Below are 22,386 nucleotides of genomic sequence, written 5' to 3' on the forward strand. Positions count from 1 at the left end.
ATAAATCATTTTGTTTTCAATTAAAGGCCAATGACATTTTCTGCGATCTGCAGTTAACCAAATTGTAGGAACTAGATTGATGCCATCAGTAAATTCAACAACACTGTACTCCATAATTTATTGTATTGTTATAATACCTATTATTATATAATTATTAAACACAATTTAAATAGTATATTAAATGTTTACATTTTTTAAAGTTATTTCTATATTGGATATGGTATGTAATGTATTTACATTTTAATGTATTTTTATATTAGGGATGTAGTTAGATACACATTATATAGTAGCATGTATAGTACAAGTTTTAACTTTTACATATAATAACTAGGTACCTGTATAGATTATACAGGTAATTTATAAATTGTCTTTATTAATAGAATGAATAATATGAAAATGCAAATATTTATTTTTGTAAGGCATTAACCAAGACTTGCATTTTATATCATCAATATTAAATGTAAATAACCCACAAGACCCATCCGAACTATTTTGATCTTTACTACAATAAATGCCTAATTTATCAGATTTGCAGGGAGAAGTATATAAGTCATAATTAAAATTCTTTAAATTTTCACCAATAAGGCCGCACCTACATTAGGTCCGCATTTCACCCGATCCGACGTTGTCCGATGGTCGGACGACGTCGAAAGAAAAACAAACATCTTTATCTTAATGTTGGTGCCTACAATTGAAACGAAGCTTCCAAATTCTCGATTCCCGACGACTCACGACACTATCCGATTTGACGGTTGATCAATCATGTTTGATTCCAGTCCAACGTTTCTAATCCGACGCGTAGTTAGTAAAGTACTAAAGTTAAAACTTGCTGTTAATTAAGTTAAATATTAATCAAATTTTTAAAAAATGACGGGAAAAATTGATAAGGAGTTGTTAATACAGCTTGTGAGAGATGAACCTCGTCTATGGGACCAGAGGGTGAAAGCTTACCACAATCGTGATATAAAATTTGAGTTGTGGGAATCAATTGGAACGCAACTTCAACAAATTTCAGGTAATAATATACTTAACGAAATAACTACTAAATAATAAGTTACTAAATGGTACTATAAGCAGCGTATTCATCAAAATATCATGTGCCTCTACGCGCGGAAATAGAATCTTATGGCGTCACCGTATGTGAACGATGTATAGAAAACCCATATATTATTTAAATACGCTTGTAAATAATTTGTTTGTGTTTGATAATTATAGAGATAATAGTGAGCAAGTATATGTTTATTTTTAGTTTTATCTAATTTAATATCAATGGTGTGAGAGTAATAAATTATAATATAATCCAATATTATTCAACATGTTAAAATTTGATAAAGTAATAACTGTGGTGTAAATTATTAAATGATAATAAATTTAAGAATAGAAAATAAAAACTATTTATTTGAATTGATTAAATATTACAACGAGTACCTACAGACATATCAAATCATTCTAGACAAATATTAATAATTGTAGTTAATCAACTTTTTATTTTTAAGCATTTTACTCTTACAATAATACAAACATAATATTTATGAACTATTATAAAATAAAATCATAACATTGTTTAAATTAAATAACAATATTATTTTTATTTTTACTGGATGCTCCCGTTTTGCCATGGTACAGCGCCGACTCCATTGAAGTAGGACTTGAAGGTGTCTATAATGGTCTGAGCCTCCTGTGAAGCTCTGTTGTACATTCTTGAAGACCTATTTCCTTGAAGGGGTGATTCATTTAAAGATTGTTGCAACGTCGCGGAACTGAATTCACCGTCTTCACGGTCAATAACTATATTGTGAAGTAAACAGATACATTTCACAATTCTCTCTGCTTTGCCAACATTAGTTTCTATACATTTTCCAAGCAAACGCCACTTGGCTGTCATAATACCAAAAGCACACTCCACACATCTCCTAGCCCTTGATAGCCTGTAGTTAAAGATTTTCTCTTCATGTGATAGATTGCGTCTTGAGTACGGTTTCATTATATAGGTCTTAAGTGGGTATGCATCGTCTGCAAGTATTACGAATGGCATATCTGTAACAATTCCTTCGATATGTGATGATGGTGGTAAATTAGTATGACAATTTTCCAAAAATGTAGATAAAGAAGAAGCGGAAAAAGTTCCTCCATCACTTTGTTTTCCATATCCTCCTACATCCACAAAAATAAATCGACATCGGTGATCCGCAACAGCTTGTAGCACTATTGAAAAAAAGTGTTTGTAGTTGTAAAACATAGTTCCACTTTTTTTCGGGCATAGAATTCGAATGTGCTTGCCATCAAGACATCCAACAGCGTGGGGAAAATTCCACCGCTCCTGAAATCCTGTAGCTATTTCTACTAACATTCTGTGGTAAACAATTTTAACTTTTATAACATTTTTTTAACATTTAAAATAACTGACAAATAAATAAACTTGTTTCTACACTAAATTTACAAATAAATTATCATTAGAAAAATGGACATGTTACAACTGTTTTGTATTTTAGGTGAACAGGCTCGTAAAGCATGGGAAAATCTTAGAGACACATTTAGAAGGAAACTAAAAACTGATACTGAAACCAAAAGTGGTCAAGGAAGGTCCGACATTGTGAAATGGCCTTTTTTTAATATCATGATGTTTTTAGGGGACGTGATGATACCCAGGAAGAGCTCAGGAAATTTGCCTCTCACGTATGATGAAAATGAACTGTCTCCAAGTAATTTAAGCAACGCCACGCTAGAAGATGTAGATGAGGAAAATACAAATGATACAGAGGCAGATATCAATTGTTCTATCAGGGAACCTGAAGCATCTGGATCAGAATTCACTTCATTTGCCAAACCTCAAAGCAAACAACAACCATCAAGTTCTTTAAAAAGAAATAATAAAAATGATAACGATACAATTCTTTCAAAAAAACAAAAACAAAATAGTTATGATTCCCAGGTGCTTGAAATTGAAAGAAGGAAAATTAACCTGATGGAAAAACGTTTTTCTCGACCAACAAATACTCATCAAGATGATCAGGACTACGCATTCTTCATGAGCTTATTGCCTTCTGTTAAGCAACTAACTCAGATTGAGAAAATGAGACTATGAATGAAAATCATGAACGATGTCACAGATGCATTGGAAGCACACCAGTTCGTGAAGGAAGTAAATTCGTCAAGAATCATACCATCACCCATTGATTCCCCTTTGTCGTCACCATACAGTACTGAAGATTCCGAGCATTCTCAATCATCTTCAATGTCGTTTCAAGCGAATCAAGCATATCAGACTGAAGTACAACCTTCACAACAGGATTTCTATAATCTTATGAATCTGTGAGATTTCATTTTCATATGTCATTTTGTTATTTGGAAACAATAAAGATTTTTTAAATTTTTATTTTTTATTTTATTTTATTTAAAACATTCAGAATATTTCTAATTTTTAAAGTGCCAAATCAATCCTTCCATTTTGTTATTGAAAAAAATTAATTGGTTAATTGTATTAAGTAAACTTGTGCTCACGAATCGTTACTAGTTTTTTAAATGTATTATATCTATATAATGAAAAGGTACTAAAGGTTTATTTACCGTATTGTGATGGTGAGTTTTTCTTCTGGACTGACACATACCCTGAAGTTTGATTGACCAGTTATGTCGTTTCTTATTCCTCCAAGAATGTAGTCAAATGTTTCAATACTCATACGATGGTATTCCCTGAACTTAACCGGGTAATTCCGCATAGGTACGCAAGTTGTAAAAAATTCTCCTCTCGATCGATCTAAATTGAATTCATGGACCCATGTCTTTGTACTACGTTTCTTTAGTAAGGCGTTATTTTCCAGCAAAAACCAGCACAAAAAATCATCATCAGAATCACTCATTTTGTTATCACGTGTTTACTGCAATAACGTCTACTACAAACTGCAGTAGAACGGTAGACAGTATACAGTTGAACGGATCACGTCGGGACCAGTGTAGGTATTCACGTCTGCCGTCATCGGATACCGACCATCGGACAACGTCGGATCGGATCGGATCGGGAGAAATGCGGACCTAATGTAGGTGCGGCCTAAAGCTAGTTTCATTATTAAACAATATTATATTTTTAATTTGAACAATCTTCTTATTTTTCAATATACAAAAACAATTTTCAAACTGATCACATGCAAAGAGAAGTACAATATGCCATTTGAAAAAGTTTTAAACTGTTTAATATTCAAGTCAGTAAAATCAAAGGTCACTGGTCCACCACTATGCTCATTTTTATGAACTATTTTTGACTGACATTCCTGTTCATAATTAACTAAAAAATTTTCTCTTTCAATGTAACGTTTAGTTAGTTGCTGCAAAGGATGTTGTGATTTTCCTAATAGTTTCTTGACAAACATCATATTATTTTCAAACTTAAACGCTGAAAATACATCTAACGCACCATATTTTTTAACATCATTAGACAAATGAAGTAAATTATGGACATTATGAGAAACAAAGTATTCTCCATATAGATTTTGAAATTTGAAAACAAACATCTGTAATAATTTATGAGAATATGTAATAAAATGCTCTGATTTAACTAGTTCAGGGTTCACTAAAATAGATATGGCTACATGTAAAATTATAAAATGATCATAGTAATCAGATTTTAAAACTGACTTTAAAACAACAGGCCCTGTATATAAAAGAAACTGTCGAAATTCAGTAGCTTTCCAGTTTAAAAACTCAGAGAGAGCCCTCGGTTTTCGGGCAAAGTCTTTTGGAGTATACTGTTGCATTTCAATTAATTTGTCAGAAATTACCTTGATATCGGATGGTTTTAATTTAAAAAAACGAGGACCTTTAACCCAAAGATAAATAAGTTTCTTCACCACACCAAGACATACCACATGACAATAATCTAGAGGAACGCATGATACTGACCCAAAACTAGGCACAGATGTAGTAAAAATAGAAATTCCATGTTGATATTTATTCTTGTACAAAAATTTAGAAAAGTCTTCATCTGATCTCAAATTAAATTCTGAATATTCTCCATCAGATGGAAAACACAATCTATTATTAATGTATTTGCCATGTATAGTACATTTAGAAGAACTACCATATGCTGTATGTCCACTTGTACATAACACAAACGATTTAGCTGGCGCATCACAAATTAACGCAGACAAAAACGCTGCTATAATTTCACCCTCTGTAGTTAAAAATCCATTGTTTAATAAAGGAACTAATTCTGAAATGAACTCTTCTAAATATTCATTAGGACACTTAGGTTTTCCATAACCATGAAAAACGCCTACTATGAAAACTTTTTGCTTTAAACGCGATTCAGATATCATAATGGACCAAAAACAACTTTGGTTGGACCGAGAAATAGGTAGTCCATCAATATTAACTGTTAAATTAATTTCTTTAAAACTCCCAATTTCTAATTTCAGAGCTAAAATAATTAAATGTATTGCTTTTTTAAGGCCAAAATGACAGTACTTTCCTCCTTCTATAGACTTTATTCTAACAACACGTGGAGTACTAAGTAAAGTCCTAGCATCACTAGGTAACTCAAAAGTTGTAAATTTTTTCCAAATTTTTAACATTGAAGAAAGTGAAGCAAGTGTTGTATTATGATTAAAATGCCACTCACGCAACTTTTCTTCTAACAAACTACAATTATTTATGTCTAAATCACTACAATCATCTACAGTATTATCATCCTTATTATTTTCAATTAAACTATCGACATTATCAATTTCAACAAGATTAATATTATTACTATCGTAAGAATCACATGAACTACTACTGATAGGTCTAGAACCGTATGAAGAGCTATTGCTAGAATAATTTTCATTTTCACAATCCTTCACACTACTATTATTATTTAAAGAAAATATTGGTAATTTTTGTCCATTGTTCTCGTTATTCATTTTATGTTCTACATTAGTTATTGATGTAGATGCACATACAAATGTAGATTGAATTTCTGGTGCTCGAATAATAATATCTTCACTAGTAGTATCAGAATGTTCATTGTCAAATCTCCTACAAAACTCATTTGTAATTCGCCTAATGTGTCTTTTAGAACAGTTTTTCAACTTTTTACGTTTATTATCAGCCATGATAAGGAGAGTAAAACAAAATAAAAACCTAATGTTTAGAAAATAAAATAAGAAATAGGAATTACAGTACGTAGGTATATAATTATAATTACTACTTGTACAAACTAAAATAATAGTTTATCACTTAAAGGAAGGTACCTAACCTACTATTTCTTCTACAAATATTATATTTTTAACAAAAGTTTTTAATAATAATAGGACTTAAGTCTTAATATTTACCAATACTGATTATATGTTTTGTAAATTAACACAGCAGTAAAATCTATAATATAGTTAATACACTCTGCAGTGTTGAACATTTCGGCACTCAGCGTTCAGCGGACGTCGGTCACAACTATACAAATATACACTACACGACCAGGGCCGGCTTGAAGGCGGTTCGAGCTGTGCAGTGGCACAGGGCCCCGCGCATTGAAAGGCCCCGCGGATCGCGGTCTGTTGCATAAATAAATTACCGGATATTTATTTAATACGGATTAAAAACGGATGGGATTGGCCAGAGGCGGCTTGAGTCTACAAAACTCCAGGAGCAAGCTCCACGAGCAAACCACCCACCCATCCATATTTTACTTAGGACATAATATATCTAATATAACTGATTTACAGCAAATCACCCCCCCCCCCCCCATAAAAAAGAACTTACTTATAGTTATGCTAATACACACACCAACTAAGTTTAATAGGATTAATACAATATTCTTACATGAAACAATAATTTCAAAAATATAAAATTTTATAAAGTGGTTTATTCTGTATTAAAAAATATGTCTTAACTCTTAATAACATAAAATTACTATAAGTTGTTTTTTATAAACTGATGAAATTGTACCCATGCGATCTATGGCTTTATCAAAATCGATTTCAATTAGTCCTTCACAAGTCAATAACATCATGTGTTCTAATCTTGAATCATTTGTAGTAGATCTTAATCTGGTTTTAATTAATTTCATTTTTGAAAATTTTCGCTCAGCTGAAGCAGAACCAATAGGCAATGTACATAAGGCTTTCAGCGCTAAAAATACATTTGGAAAGGTATAGCGTAAGTCTAAAGCACTCAACAGTTTAAAAAGTTCACAAATTGATTGTGGAGTCTGCACACTTTCATTTTCAGGTTCACTATGGGTATCAGAATTTGAAATATTGTCTTCATAATTATTATCATTTGAATGAAAAGTGGTTGGCCATTTTGAACCAGATATTATAGATTCAAGATTTTGACATAGTTGTAGGTACTCTTCTTTGAGTTGAGTCATATCAATTTCTGGTAACCAATTACAAATTGCTTTGAATGAATCAGATGGTAGTGCAATTGTTTTACTTTTAACAGAAGACATCTTATCAATTTGAAAGATTGACATTTCTTTAACAATAGCTTTACTTTCTTTGAAATCAGATTTGAATTTTGACCATAAGGCATCTACAATAACAAAGAATGTTTCAGATCTGAATTTATCAAGTGGTTCTAATAAACTCTCGTTACTACAGGTTTCTCCGACTATTCGTTTTGCTGTTATCTTTCTTTTAACTTCCAAACATGGTTCAATATTCCATTTATAAGCAAGGGTTTTTGCTTGTTGTTCAATCTGACTAAATACAGAATTTTTACTGTCTCTGGATCTCAATGTTATAATTTGCTCTAAAGCTCGATCAATAAATATAACAGCTTGAAAAAAATCAATATTAGCTGACTGTAAATACTTGGATACTGGTGAAGTAATATCAAAAATATTTTTGAAAACCACAAGCATTAAAATGAATTTAAATTTTCTAGTTTTTTTTACTAAACTTTTGGCCATACTTTTTGTGTTTGAATTATTATCTTTTTGTAATCTTCTAATGCTGCTAAAATTGCAGGAAACGTTAATAAAATCATTTGTATAGCTGAACTGTGCGATGACCAACGAGTAGTTGACAACATTTTGAATCTGAGGGGCCTTTGTTCTGGTAACAATTCTACTTGTTTGATTTTGAATAAAGCATTTCTTTTTCTAGCACCAAAATAAGAGTACAAACATTCTAAAACGCCAAAAAAATGTATTGCATCATTACAAGAACTACATGTATCAACAATAACTAGGTTTAGTTGATGTGCATTGCACCAAATATATATTGCTCTTGGTACTTCTTTCTGTATTAATGTACGTAAACCATTTACCTGTCCTTTCATAACATTTGCACCATCATATGATTGACCAATAAGCAATATACGCCAATCAATGTTGTACGAATCACACATTTCGGTAAACAAATCGTAGAGACCTTTTGCGGTTGCATCTTCAGCTGGAGAAACAGCTATAAGGTTTTCATGAATATTACCTTCATTGTCACAATAACGCACAACCATAACCAATTGATCAGTCTTAGCTACATCTGTTGATGTGTCCATAATTATTGACATATATCCAGATTTACGAAGATTGTCAAGTATAGAGACTCGTACTTCTTCAGCAAGCCATTGCAGCATAATATTTTGATTAGTTTTACTTAGAAAATATAATCTACTTTTTTTTATGGAATTTTTAAATTGTTCTAAATAAGTCGCTAAAATTATATTATGTTTTGCAATAACATGAGCAAGATCAACAAAATTACCTCGATTTTGACTTAATTTATTTTCATCATGTCCACGAAGTGCAATACAATGCTTGGCCAAATATAATGTAACATCTCTTATTAGAATTTTAAATACTTCTCTATTGTGCATTATTTCTTCATTATTTCCTTGTTTAATTTGTTCAAAAACTGAATACTTGGAAATATATGTTACTCTGTTAATTGCCGCTTGTCTATGTGCTGTTGTATCTTCATGTGATGATATTCGACGTTGTCCGTGTACCCAATCATTAACCCCATGCACTGTCCATCTCTTATCCTGATCACAATGGATTCCATGCAAGATACACCAAATGCAGTACATTATATCTTTCGATATAGAATATGACAACCATTTCCGCTTTAAAATTCCCATTATCTTATCATTTTTGTTAAACCATTCTGGTAGAAATGATCGGTTAGTTCTTGTTGATTTTGGAAAATTGTGATTTATAATTTGGCAAGGATCTAGTTTTATTACATCACAAAGAACTTCAGGAGTAATTTGTTGGTTCACCAAATTAGCTGGGTCATTGTAATTGTAATTTAATAATAATTTTTCTTCTAGATATTCTTTAGGTGGGCCATTTTGATCTAAACAAAAATGTTTATTATTATAAGAAGGGTAAATTAAAAATTAATTATTACATAAGGTGCTCTAGGAGCTATAAAATTACAAAATTTGATTAGTGTCCAGTTAATAATTATAATAAAATTATTTTTTTATTTTGAATCATGTGTAATTTTTCATTTTTTTTAAATTATTCCTAACATTTACCTTCTTTATCGAGTTCAATGTGTCCAGTCTCTGGTACAGTATCAATTGTACATAACTGTTCCAGTCCACATGATGGCTTAATTTTTTTAGTTGGAGATTCAACATCTGTCACACATTTCTAACACAAATACGTGTGTTAAACATTTATAATTAAAATTAATTTCGTCAAATAATATACTCAAGCCATATTATACAAGGATACTATTTAGCTAGTTCTACATGGACAATATTATTTAATATGATAAAATTCAAGTATTTAATAAAAAAAAAAAATTAGTAAGTACCTCTCTCATGTTGGACTGGTCACTCATAACTTCTAACTGATTTTCAGATCCATTACTCTCAAACTATTGGTTGCAGCTATAAAATATAATGAGGAAAAAATGATTACTTGAATCTATTTTTTAAAATCAACTGTAATTTGTCATTATTCTTAACATTTACCTTCTTTATTGAGTTCAATGTGTTCAGTCTCTGGTACAGTATCAATATTGTACATAACTGTTCCAGTCCAATGATGGCTTAATTTTTTTAGTTGGAGATTTAAAATCTGTCACACATTCCTAACACAAAAACTCGTGTTAAACATTTATAATAAATAAAAATATTATATATATATATATATATAATATGATAAAAATACAAGTACATATTTAATTAAAAAAAATAATTTTAGTAAGTACCTCTTGCATGTTGGACTGGTCACTTCTAACTTCTAACTGATTATTAGATCCATAAGATCCATTACTCAAACTTCTCAAACTATTGGTCGCAGCTATAAAGTATAGAATAGAATAAGATTAGTTACATGTAAATATGTAATTAATAGGACTTGGATTTTAAAGCATAATAAATAACAACAAAAAGCACAAAATTGTTGTAAAAAAAGCTAAAATGAAGCATACCTATTTATTTTTTAAAAAAGCAAAAAAAAACATAAATCAAAATTAACATTAATTACTCAAATAATTAGTAATAATTTTATAAAACTGAATAAAAAAATTTAAAAATTAATTTAAGTTAAAAAACAGTTTACTACCATGTATTTAGCTAGGTTTTCATTACTGAAAATTACTCTATTGTCCGATAGGATTTTTAAATATTTATAATATAAATTATTATTGCAGGTTTTCACATTTCTTATTAATTAAATAAACATTATTTTTTTATTATTATAGCATAAGAAACATAATATAAAAATTTCATAGCTAGAAAAACTGAAAAAAGCATTTACACAAAAAAAAGCCGAAATAAATTTGTTTATTTTGAATCAGAATGATGTGAATCGAATTTATTTATAAAAATTAGATTTATATCTTATATATTTAAAAAGAAGCATTTGCTTTAAAATCCGAGCCCTAGTAATTAATAATTATGTACTAATTAGAAATTAGTATTACATAAATAGATTAAAGTCTGCTAACTATTAAAATATATACATGCAAAAACTATGTAAAATATTATAATAGTTTACTCACTGCTAATTTTTGAGTAATAAGTATTAATCAGATTACATCCAGTAAGAGATTTTCTTATTCTGCAAGACTTAATGTGTCGTTGCCAGTTAACTGCATTCAACTTTTGTTTTTTGATGCCACAAGGACACATTTCATTTTTCGTGTTCAACATAAATGTTTCTCTTTCCCCAGGGTAGCACTATCTAGTGCGACGGGTTTTGCGAACCCGGGGCCCCGAGCTCTGAACTGTACTGACTTTAATTAGTTGGTACTGTTCTCCCTACTCTAACCTTAATTGGTTGGAGTAGACTGGTCCTCCAGTTTGGGGGTTTAGCGCAGGGCTAACAACCCTGCCTTAGAAAACAATATTGTTCAGGATCTATCAATAAACTTGCCTCGGAACCGTGGAGCTTTGGAAAACAAGACAGGAAAATGGAAAAATGGCTTATCTTTTGGAACATGGAACATTCGCACACTTTTTAAACCTGGAGCAGTACAATGCTTAGTTGAGGAGACAGAGAGGTATGGGCTAGGAGTGGTGGCCCTACAAGAGATTAGGTGGAACGATAACGGAACTCTAGATATTCAAGACACAACGATCTTCTACGGCGAATGTAACAAACATCGTCAATTTGGAACAGGCTTCGCAGTACATAAATACTTAGTACCATCAGTAAGGGAATTCAAAAGCATTAACCCAAGGATATCAGTACTAACATTAAAAGCACAATATTTCGATATTACATTCGTGAATGGGCATGCACCCACAGAAGAAAAAACACAAGAGGAGAAGGACGAATTCTATGATAATTTGGAACACATGCTAAATGAAATCCCACGAAGTAGAATTAGGATAGTCCTAGGAGACTTTAATGCCAAGTTAGGGAAGGAGAACATATTTAGATCAACGATTGGTAACCACAGCCTTCACGATATAACTAGTGAAAATGGACTCAGACTTATAGACTTTGCATGTGGTGGGGGACTTATTGTGAAGAGCACAATGTTCCCACATAAAGATATCTATAAGGGTACATGGAAAGCACCGAGTGGTAGATATGTCAGTCAGATAGACCATGTCCTGATTAATACTAGGTTCAGAAATTGTATGCATGATATAAAAACAGTCAGAGGAGCTGAATGCGACTCAGACCACTAACTAGTTAAAGGAAAACTGAAGGTGAAACTCAAGAAACTGACATCTAAAAAAGGAACGTTAGTGGACAAATATGACGTGAATAAGCTAAAAGATACCAATATATTTAGAAATTTCAAGCAAAAATTACATGAAACAATGAACAGTTTAAACATAAATCAAGAAGAGACAATTGATGCTAAATGGAAAGCGGTTAAGGATGCTATAAAAATGGCCACAGTCACAGTAATAGGCAAACAAAACAGGACAAGGAAACCGTGGTTCAACAACTCCTGCAAGGAAGCATTTAATAGAAGAAAAGAAGCCAGGACTCAAATGCTCAACAATCCCTATAATAGAGAGAAAGTGATGGCATACAAAGAATGTCAAAAGGAAGCAAATAATATATTTAGATATGAAAAACGGAAATACACAAAAGATGTATTAGAGGAAGCCGAAATTGATCACAAAGTAAATAGAACTCGACAATTATACCAGAAGATAAATTCAATTGGCGGGGGGTACAAAAAACATGAAAAGTTCCTTAAAAATGACGATGGTTCCCTTGTGACAGAACAAGACAAGGTATTGGAAAAATGGAGACAATATTTTGGATTATTACTTAATTGCGAAAACCCAGTCAATACATTTACATGGATGCCAACGGAACCTAATGACACTGATTGTCCGCCTCCAAGCAAAGAGGAAGTATTACAACAACTTAATAGACTAAAAAACCACAAAACTCCTGGGGAGGACGGGATCCAAGGAGAAGTACTAAAAAACCTGGATGACGGAGCAATAAATAGAATACATAGTATTATAGAGAGTATCTGGCATGAAGAAAGACTTCCGGAGGATTGGGGCACCGCATTAGTGTGTCCTATTCACAAAAAAAATGATCCACAAGAATGTAGTAATTATAGAGGTATAGCATTACTAGATACAACGTATAAAGTCCTAGCATATTGTATACTGGATAGAGTAAGGCCAATAGCAGAGACTTTACTAAGAGACTATCAGGGAGGTTTTAGGCCGAATAGATCTACAACGGATCAGATTTTCGTAATAAGACAGATCCTCCAAAAAAGTTGGGAGTATAATAAGGATGTACACATATTGTTTGTAGATTTTAAAAAAGCTTATGATTCTATTCATAGAGAAAGCCTTATAAATATACTCAAAGAATTTAGATTCCCAAGTAAAATTGTAAGCCTCATTGGAGCCAGCATCAACCAGACGGATATAAAGGTTAAGATAGCGAACACAACATCTCAGCCTGTGAGGGTAACGACAGGTCTCCGGCAAGGGGATGCGCTTTCCCCAGTGTTGTTTAACCTGGTACTGGAAAAAATAGTACGAGAAATGAACGTTTCAGAAGGAATTGCGCTGGGACAAATAACAATAGGACTTTTAGCATACGCGGACGATATAGCTCTCTTAGGAGATGATATTGAGACGATAAAAAGGCTGGGAAAAAAACTTATAAAGGCTGCAGAGAAAGTGGGTTTAACCGTTAACGATGATAAGACAGAATACTTAACTGTTAGCCGAAATAGCAGAAATTACAGACTAGGACAACATATTGAATTAGAAGGACATATTTTTAAGAAAGTCTCACAATTTAAGTATCTTGGATCTATTATTACTCAAGACAATGAACTTAAAACAGAGGTGTCGTCGAGAATACAACTAGCTAATAAGGGATATTATGGGTTAGAAAAAGTACTGAAATCTAGGACCCTCTCTAAAAATTTAAAAATAAGAATGTACATGACATTATTACGACCTATTGTCATGTACGGATCTGAGACGTGGGCACTGAGAAAAGCCGAAGAACAGAGACTAGGAGTATTCGAAAGAAAGGTTTTAAGAAAAATATATGGACCGGTCTTTGATAACCAAACAAACGAGTGGAGGAAATTGCATAATTATGAAATTCAAATGCAGTTTCAGAGGCCTGATATAATTAAAGAGATAACAAAAAGAAGACTCATGTGGGGAGGTCATGCCTGGCGTAAGCAAGGATCTCTTGTTAGGCTGGTAATAGAGGAAGAGCCTACAGGGAAAAGACCTTTAGGAAGACCCAGGTTGAGGTGGGAAGACTGTGTAAAGAAGGACATAAAATCGATAGGACCAGGAATCAGATGGAGAGAAGTTGCAGAGGACAGGGACAGATGGCAAGATTTGTTTATAGCGGCATGGTCTTAAAGGCCGAAGCCAATAGAGAAGAAGAAGAAGAACATAAATGTTTCTCAGATGAAATTATAAATTATCTTTATTCACATGAAGTATGGCCAGTATCAGTATTCAGTATGGACTGATATAATCAAGCAGCGAACACGGATATTGTCAACAACAATAATTTTAAAAATAGTTGTGAGAACCCGTCTTTAGGGCCAGTTGTAGTACCGTCTACGATAGGGGAGATTAGTCGTTACGTCACAATCTATAATGATAACGCGTCTGGTTCCAAACAAACTGTTATCACGGTTCATTCCATAAGAAATGCATTGACCGTTTATTTTTTTTAATTCTTTTGGTTTTTTCATCATTTAAAATTGCTTTCTTAGTTATAAAACTGATTTTATAGTATTGTATGCATATTAAAATATATATATTTAACCAATATTCATGTAGGTAGATTCACTTTTATATTTAAAACTTATATCCTAAAGCAAGCATGCCAAACGCTGAGCGGACTCTGTTCGTTTTTCAATTGATTTGCATAGTTTTCTGTTCAATATTCTTGGCCCAGTTTATTCTTAATGTTTGACATGCTTGGTCAAAAGTTAGATATAGCATATAATAATATTTAATTGGTATACATTATATTATTATATGTTCAGTAGTGTTCAAATTATTGATTATTTAGCATAAAAAAAAAATTAAATTTTACTTATTTATTTGCTGTTTAGTGTTAGAATTTGTTTATATTTAATTTTTAACACGAATAACATAAAATCTTTACAATGTACCTACTTATATTTTCTAGTTACTTTAAAACATGCCATCAATAATAAAAATTCATAAGATAATTGAATTTATTAGTGATTCTAAGATTATTGCTAAAGGTGAAAACCATTTTGAAAGTGGAAATGTCCACAGTTGCAATTATGTTTTGGGAATTTTAAAAGGAAATGTGCATTCTAGCATGAAAAATAAATTAAATGATGTTGAGGTGAACTTAGTTTTTATTAATTGATTTAGATTTCATTGAGGTTGTGCAATTACTAATGTAAAAATAACTAGGTATATAACTATTTAAGATTGATCAAACATCTCTAGTTGTGCCTCTATTATTTTACAAAATTATAAATTATATTACACATTTACAAGATTTTTCTTTCTTAATATTTCAGATTTGTATAAAGAATAATTCTGTAGAATATGCTAAATGCTCATGTGCAGTAGGACAAACTAAATGTAGCCATATGATGGCTTTATTATTACATGCCCATAAACATATATCGGTAACTGACTCTGAATGCTCTTGGAAAAAGAAAAGAAAAGTTGATGATGATATTGTTAAATCTATCGATGATCTCTACCCAGATAATTTCTCTATAATTAAAAGTACTAACTGCGATTTAAAAAAACTATGTTTTGAAAAGCTTAAACTAAGTAACCATATAGTAGGATTTTCTTGGTTACTGAAACCAGAACCTATTAACCATTTAAATGATATTGTAAATTTACCACCATTAGAGTCTATACTATTTTCTAAAGAATTTGAATGTGCTATCAGTAAAAAAGAATTTATTTCTAATTTATTTAAATTAGACCAAAATAAAATAGAAAAAATAGCTACATACACAACCGGCCAATCAGAAAATATAAAATGGTCCCTTTATAGACAATATAGAATTACCGCAAGCAATTTCCACAAAGTTTTGAAATGCATTCATCGAAACAAGTTTCCACCATCATTATTTAAGACACTTTTAGGCAATTACAATCTAAATTCAGTACGATCTATTCAATGGGGTAAAAATCATGAAGAAGTGGCATTAAATTAATTTAAAAGCAAATATAAAATTGATGTTTTATCTACTGGTATTTGGATTCATGAAGCAGGAGTAATAGGTGCAAGTCCTGATGGTCTTGCTACTATAAATAATAAAAAATATTGTATTGAAATCAAATGTCCATTTAAGTATCGCAATCAAGATTTAAAACAGTGTTTATCGGACAACTCAGATTATATAATATACTTTGATGCAGATATAAATAATTATAAATTAAATATAAAACATGAATATTTTGATCAAATTCAAGGTCAAATCTATTTAACTAAATCTGAAGGTTGTATTTTAATCATTTGGACTACTAAAAGTATAGTAGCTGTGGAAATTGAAAAAAATATTAACTGGGTTACAAATATTGACAGCTTAATTGATTTTTATTTTTCAGTGTACATTCAATGGTTATTAAAAAAACAATACGAATACAAATTAAACATGAAACAGTTTAAACAATTTCGTTATTAAAATATTATATTATAATCGAATAATACAATATTCATATACATTTATATACTATTGTAAATCATACTAAACTATCTTGTCAAAATTTTTTTGTTATATAATATATGTACCTACCTACTTTAATTATTACATTATAAAAGAAATTAATCATCAGAAATATATAAATTGTCTATTTCTTTTATTAAAGGATTTCGAAAATTAACCAATGCTGAACATAATTGAAAAACAATTGAAGCTTTTACATACAAACATTTAGGAATATGGGACAAAATATGGTACTCTTTTAACCTTTGTATTGCACGTTCCACATGAATCCGAGCTCTTGCAATATTTTTGGTTTTTACAACTTCACTCGGAGTAAATTGAGGTGAAACTAAAAATGGTGGAATATTTAAATTAACTCCACTAGGAAGAAGATCAGAAATAAGAAAGCCTTTATCGGCAAGAATTAGATCACCTGGTTGAAATATATTTAAAACTCCACAATCAGCTACAATTTTTTTATCTGAAATTGATCCCGGATAAAGTTTACTCACAAAAGTTATGACCCCATTGGGTGCTATACCTATTAATCCTTTAAGAGTATTTCTATGCTTATAATTACTATAAGTCAACTTTTGTTGATCTAATTGTTTAGGTAAAGTAAAGTTGATTTTTTAGTTGAGATGGAACATTGTCCATTAGAGACTTGAATAATATATCATGTAATAAAATAATAAAAGTTAAAGTAATATTAGATACAGTTGATGAGCTGGTATTAAATCTAAAAGCTAAGTCTTTATGACCTAAGTTTAACTTTAATTTCATTAGAGTCATAAGTATTTGATCTTTTAATGAAAAGCAAGTGACATTCCAACCTAAGTAGTAATTAAATGTAACGTTTGAACACAGTGTCACTATTGTCATTATTTCAAACATATCTTCACTTAATCCAGTATAATATTGAAACATATTATCATTTTTTGAAATTGAATGATGACCAAATGGATGTCTTTTTAAGATCTCAATTTCTTTTTTTAAGTCTTCGTTTTCTTTTTTCAAAAAATAACATTCAACATTTTTCTCCAGAATTGTATTTTTTTCAACAATTATTTCAGCACTTTCAGTATTAGATTCTTCATTAATAATTGAATCACTTGCAGCAGTATTATCACATTGTTCTTCGACATTACATCTTACTGTTTTAGTTCTAAATTATAAATTAATTTGGATTATTACCTATATTATTATTATTAGCCATCAATATAGTTTTATACATAGGCGTGTCCACAGTGGGGTACAGGGTATGCACCTGCACCCACTGCGATTTCATGTAGCACCATGAATTAAGAAAAATTGTTCAAAAAAGGGCCTTAGCCCCTTAGGTATGCACCAGGTTGTACCCTCTGCGTCCAAGGTCTGGACACGCCTATGGTTTTATATACTCAAGGAAATTTGGAGTAGGTAACTATGATGAATTGAATAACAAATAGGTAAATTATTATATTTTTATTTTTATTGCAATATTGTAATAAATATAAACATATTTTTATTATAAACTGTCATTTTTGTAATTTTTAAATTAGTTTTTTTTTTTATTATTGATCTTAATTGACATTAGCAACAAAGGCCATTAGTTACAGTTTACAATTTCAATTTACAATACCCGCATGTGCTGTCTTCGTTTTAAATTCATACGACATAGCACATTTTCATTCAGAGGAATCAATTTTATGCTGTTATAACTACAGTTCATTTAAAAATTATAATATCAATAAAAGCCTATGAGATGTCTTAGATAATATTATTATATTTAAGTTTGATAATAAGTAAATTTACTCTATTATTAAAGCTAACAGCATAAAATTGATTCCGCAGAACAAATATTTGCTATATTGTATGTATGTAAGACGGAAACAACACATGCTGGTATGGCTTAAGAATTTAAAAATGTGTGTGATGGTGTCTGTGTCTGTCCAAATACTGCTTCTTATATGTTGGGTATATAGACATTTCTGTGTATTGGAGGCATTCAATGATTAAGTGGTTGACAGTTAGTTTGGTTCCACAAGAAATGCACCGTGGTTTTTCTCCATTTTCCATGAAGTATTCATGTGTAAGATGTAAATAAAGTGTATAATAATTATAAATATAATATGTTACAATAAAAATTACCTTTTACGTTTTTCAGGGGAAACAAAATGCATTATTTTGTTTTCATTCCAAGCAAATATAGACGGACTGTTTTCTTTCAAACCATCTTTAAAATGACAGCTACACAATCGGCTATTATTTGATGGAATAGAATCTGCCCTCCTAATAAAACAATTATAATAATATTACTATAGAATTAATAGTATAAGTAACACAATAATATAATAAACAATAAAGCTTACCTAACTAAATTCGCCCAAGAATTTCGTAGTGTCACATCTGTCGGAAAACGAAAAAAAGAACACGATTCTCTTACAGAATTATGTGAACACTGGGGTGCCCAGCAGTTGACCACGATTAAAAGACCTAACACCTAAAGTTTCTGATATATACAACACTATAAAGCCAGTTTAAAAAATAAGAAATCAATTTTTAAAGGGTTAAAAACCAAAAGAATCAAAAAAAATAAACGGTCAATGCGTTTCTTATGGAATGAACCGTGATAACAGTTTGTTTGGAACCAGACGCGTTATCATTATAGATTGTGACGTCACACTAATCTCCCCTATTACACTTCGATTATGCATAATCAGCTGATAACAGATAATAGATAACCACAGACTTGTATAATAAGTTGGTATAGAATATGTCTGCGCAGATAACTATACCGTGATATAGATACGTTAACGCGTTTACATACCATATTATATTTTATAGTAGGTATACAAGGTATATGGATTATAATTTATACACAATTATAAATTAAAAGGTAATTGGTAATATAAAAGGTAATATACATCCTTACATGTTAGTTGTTTCATGTTTGTTATATTGCTATGTTTATCTATTATAGTACGGCCAGCGAAAATGAGCCGCGATACCAACGCTCTGGGAGGCCGAATTTCGTTAGGGCTTCTACAACTATTTGCCGCGTACATTAATTCCAAACATGTTGTTATATAGCGCGCCAATAGCTTTAAACGGAGAACCCCTGATTACACTAAAATGCACCACTAGTAACGTTGCCGTCGCGGCTCATTTTTCGCTGGCCGTACTATAGTCTATTACATTGTGGTTTGTTTTGCTGTTATGGCTTTACTATATTTACATGCTAAATAATTATAAGATTTAGTTATATATTGGTTTCGCATATTTTACTTCATAGTAGATAAACACCCACCCATTTTCAACTCAGGAGCAGGCGCTCCTGGTGTTCTTAAAACACGCCGCCCCTGGGATTGGCCATACATTTTTATCCATCTTGGGATAGGTAGGTAACTCTAATAGCTATAGGGCGGATTGACTCATTTATTAATTATTCGTACTCGTATGATACGTAACGGCAGCGTGATAACTGATAGCACAATGTTGAGAAGCAATGGCTACAACCACAGCGAGACAGCGGGTTATTCCAGTAATGTTATTGGAACCGGGCTCGGTATTTATAACGATATTACAGTATATTCATCGAAAATTCATAATAATAATAATAGGTATATTTTATTTTAATGTACCTACTACCTACTATGTTTATCATTTTGTTGATGACGACCATCGAATTTAGACGTCAAACGAAGGAGACTTTCACGGTAAATAATTATAATTAATAATATATTTGATTTATTATATTTAAATTAAAAATAAGTTAAGTAAGGCTGGAGCTATATACGGCAATATTCGGATGACGGATTCGCTCAATATTTTTGCCGAGATTTTATAATCTAAAAAAAAAATATTTACCATAATTTTGACATAATATAGTTTAAAATTTTCAAGTACCTATACATAATATTTTTTAATTATAACTAAAAAAATTTTGAGCGTAAATCCACAATTTTTATAAGGGTCTGAAATTAGAACTATGGCAACATTTTTCAAAATCATGAAAATGTGCATATTATTTTAAGGTAGAAAATCATAAACATTTTTTTTTCTAAAATTTGAAAATTGAATAAGTACAAGATTCCTATTAAGTCTTCCTTTCTTTAACAAAAAAAAAAAAATCTACTGGAAAGTTAAACTAAGTATGTATGTTATTTAGATTTTTTACTACGGGTATTAGTTTATAGTTATCTCCGTTTTACAAGTTACAAGTATAACATACATAGCAAATTTACGCTCAGCTGTTATCTGCTCAGCTAGTTTAAAATTTAGAGTGAATCGACCAATTATGAAACTTGATGGTATAACATGATCTGTGTTCGTATGTTGGCTTTTTACGATTATTCAAAGTGAGTTATGACTGTTATGAGCATTTTAATTAACGCAATATTAGGTATAAGCATAACTTGCTAAAAAATTTAAGTATTGTAAAAAACCAATATACGAACACAGATAATGTTCTTACCATCAATAAGTTTTATAATAGGTCGATTTACTTTAATTTTTAAACTAACGGAGCTAAACGTCATCTGCTGAGCTTAAATTTGCTATGTTACGCTCTCGTAAGATGTAGACGACAAATACCTTTAGAACTTATTGATTTAAATTTTCAATCCTTAGCTATAAAAACTGAAAATTTTATGAATTTGTAAATTTTAAAAATTATGAGAAATGTCAAAATATGAATTTTAAATGCTCATAAAAGAAAAGTCGTGCCTATGTATTTAATTCGCTCGGTGAATTTCGAGGTAAATATCGCCATGTATAATCCCAGCCTAAAGTTGTTAGTAGGTATCTTTGTAATATTCTATAATAATTTATTCAGGTATTGAAAAAATAAATACAAATAGGCAAGGCTATTATATAGGTATCGAATATTTTAAATATTATAGGCTGTCGAGGTGTTCTGCACTATATCTGGATTTTAAAATAACGTGTTTAAATACAAGTAGAGACCTATTATTGATTAAATATACTATAATATTATAGTTACTGTATATTTAAACAATGCTAATAGTTAATGGAATACTTACAAAATGTCAAAATATAGGAAACGACTTATGAGAAATAAAGAATAATATTTATACCTAAGCTATTAATATTATATTATTTATATTTATATTTATATTCATATTAATATTTATTTTTGTATAATTTAAAATGTTCAACACCGGATGCGCTAGTAGTCAGAGTACTTTGATAAGAACTTATAAATGTTAATAAATATCGAATTATTATTACTCGTTCGGCAACCAGTATATCTTTAATCGTGGTGCAGTTAGACCCCTGTGATAAGAGTTGGACCCCTTGATAAGAAATTATAGCTGATAATCTTAATCAAGAGTTCGAACTCTAACCTCAAATAAAAAAAATACAAATTAATACCAACCATCAGGCCTTGTAAATATTTCAGTACGATTTTTGAGTATATGAATTTCTCACCCTGGTTCAAGTCGTTCAAGACCAGATACATTATTTATCCGTCGGCCGAAATTATTGAATGACCGTTAATTATTTATTAACGGTAAATGGTTACTCATTTTACGTTTGCCGCTGCTGGTCGATGGCTGGCCGTTGGCTTGGCTGCTTGGTTCAGCATGTTAAATTGTTAACGTAAGTAAAACTTGTATTTTTTTAGTTTTTACTTTAATTATAGGTTCGTAGAAGAATTGTTTTTAATGTACCTATCTGAGTGTTCATATTAATTATCCATAGATGTTTCACTACATTTGAGTTTTTACCCATTGGCGCAACTATTGACCTAAATAACACGTTTTTGTAACACGAGTTTAACATTATAGCTCATATGTTATTACACTGACAAAGTTAATAATCT

At 30.8% G+C, this 22,386-nt stretch overlaps 2 protein-coding genes and 1 pseudogene across 2 annotated transcripts; 1 reads left to right on the plus strand and 2 right to left on the minus strand.

Annotated features, from left to right (window-relative positions):
- Positions 1–6,831: 6,831 nt before the first annotated feature.
- LOC149062454 (uncharacterized) lies at positions 6,832–9,955 on the minus strand. Its single transcript, XM_089215335.1, has 7 exons — positions 9,901–9,955; positions 9,457–9,561; positions 8,679–9,272; positions 8,242–8,456; positions 7,885–8,074; positions 6,916–7,791; positions 6,832–6,836 (listed from the first exon to the last, which is right to left on the minus strand). Exons 1-7 carry the CDS (start codon positions 9,953–9,955, stop codon positions 6,832–6,834), a joined length of 2,040 nt encoding a protein of 679 aa, XP_089071461.1.
- Positions 9,956–11,005: 1,050 nt separating this feature from the next.
- On the plus strand, positions 11,006–12,072 carry LOC149062455 (protein CFDP2-like). Its single transcript, XM_089215336.1, has 2 exons — positions 11,006–11,089; positions 11,290–12,072. The coding sequence occupies exons 1-2, from the start codon at positions 11,006–11,008 to the stop codon at positions 12,070–12,072; spliced, it is 867 nt and encodes a 288-aa protein (XP_089071462.1).
- Positions 12,073–16,678: 4,606 nt separating this feature from the next.
- On the minus strand, positions 16,679–17,453 carry LOC149062456 (uncharacterized; annotated as a pseudogene).
- Positions 17,454–22,386: the final 4,933 nt, after the last annotated feature.

Source organism: Diuraphis noxia, unplaced genomic scaffold (genome assembly GCF_037042655.1).
Source record: "Diuraphis noxia isolate RWA-SAM2 unplaced genomic scaffold, SU_Dnox_SAM2 contig0001, whole genome shotgun sequence".
NCBI classification, from domain to species: domain Eukaryota; kingdom Metazoa; phylum Arthropoda; class Insecta; order Hemiptera; family Aphididae; genus Diuraphis; species Diuraphis noxia.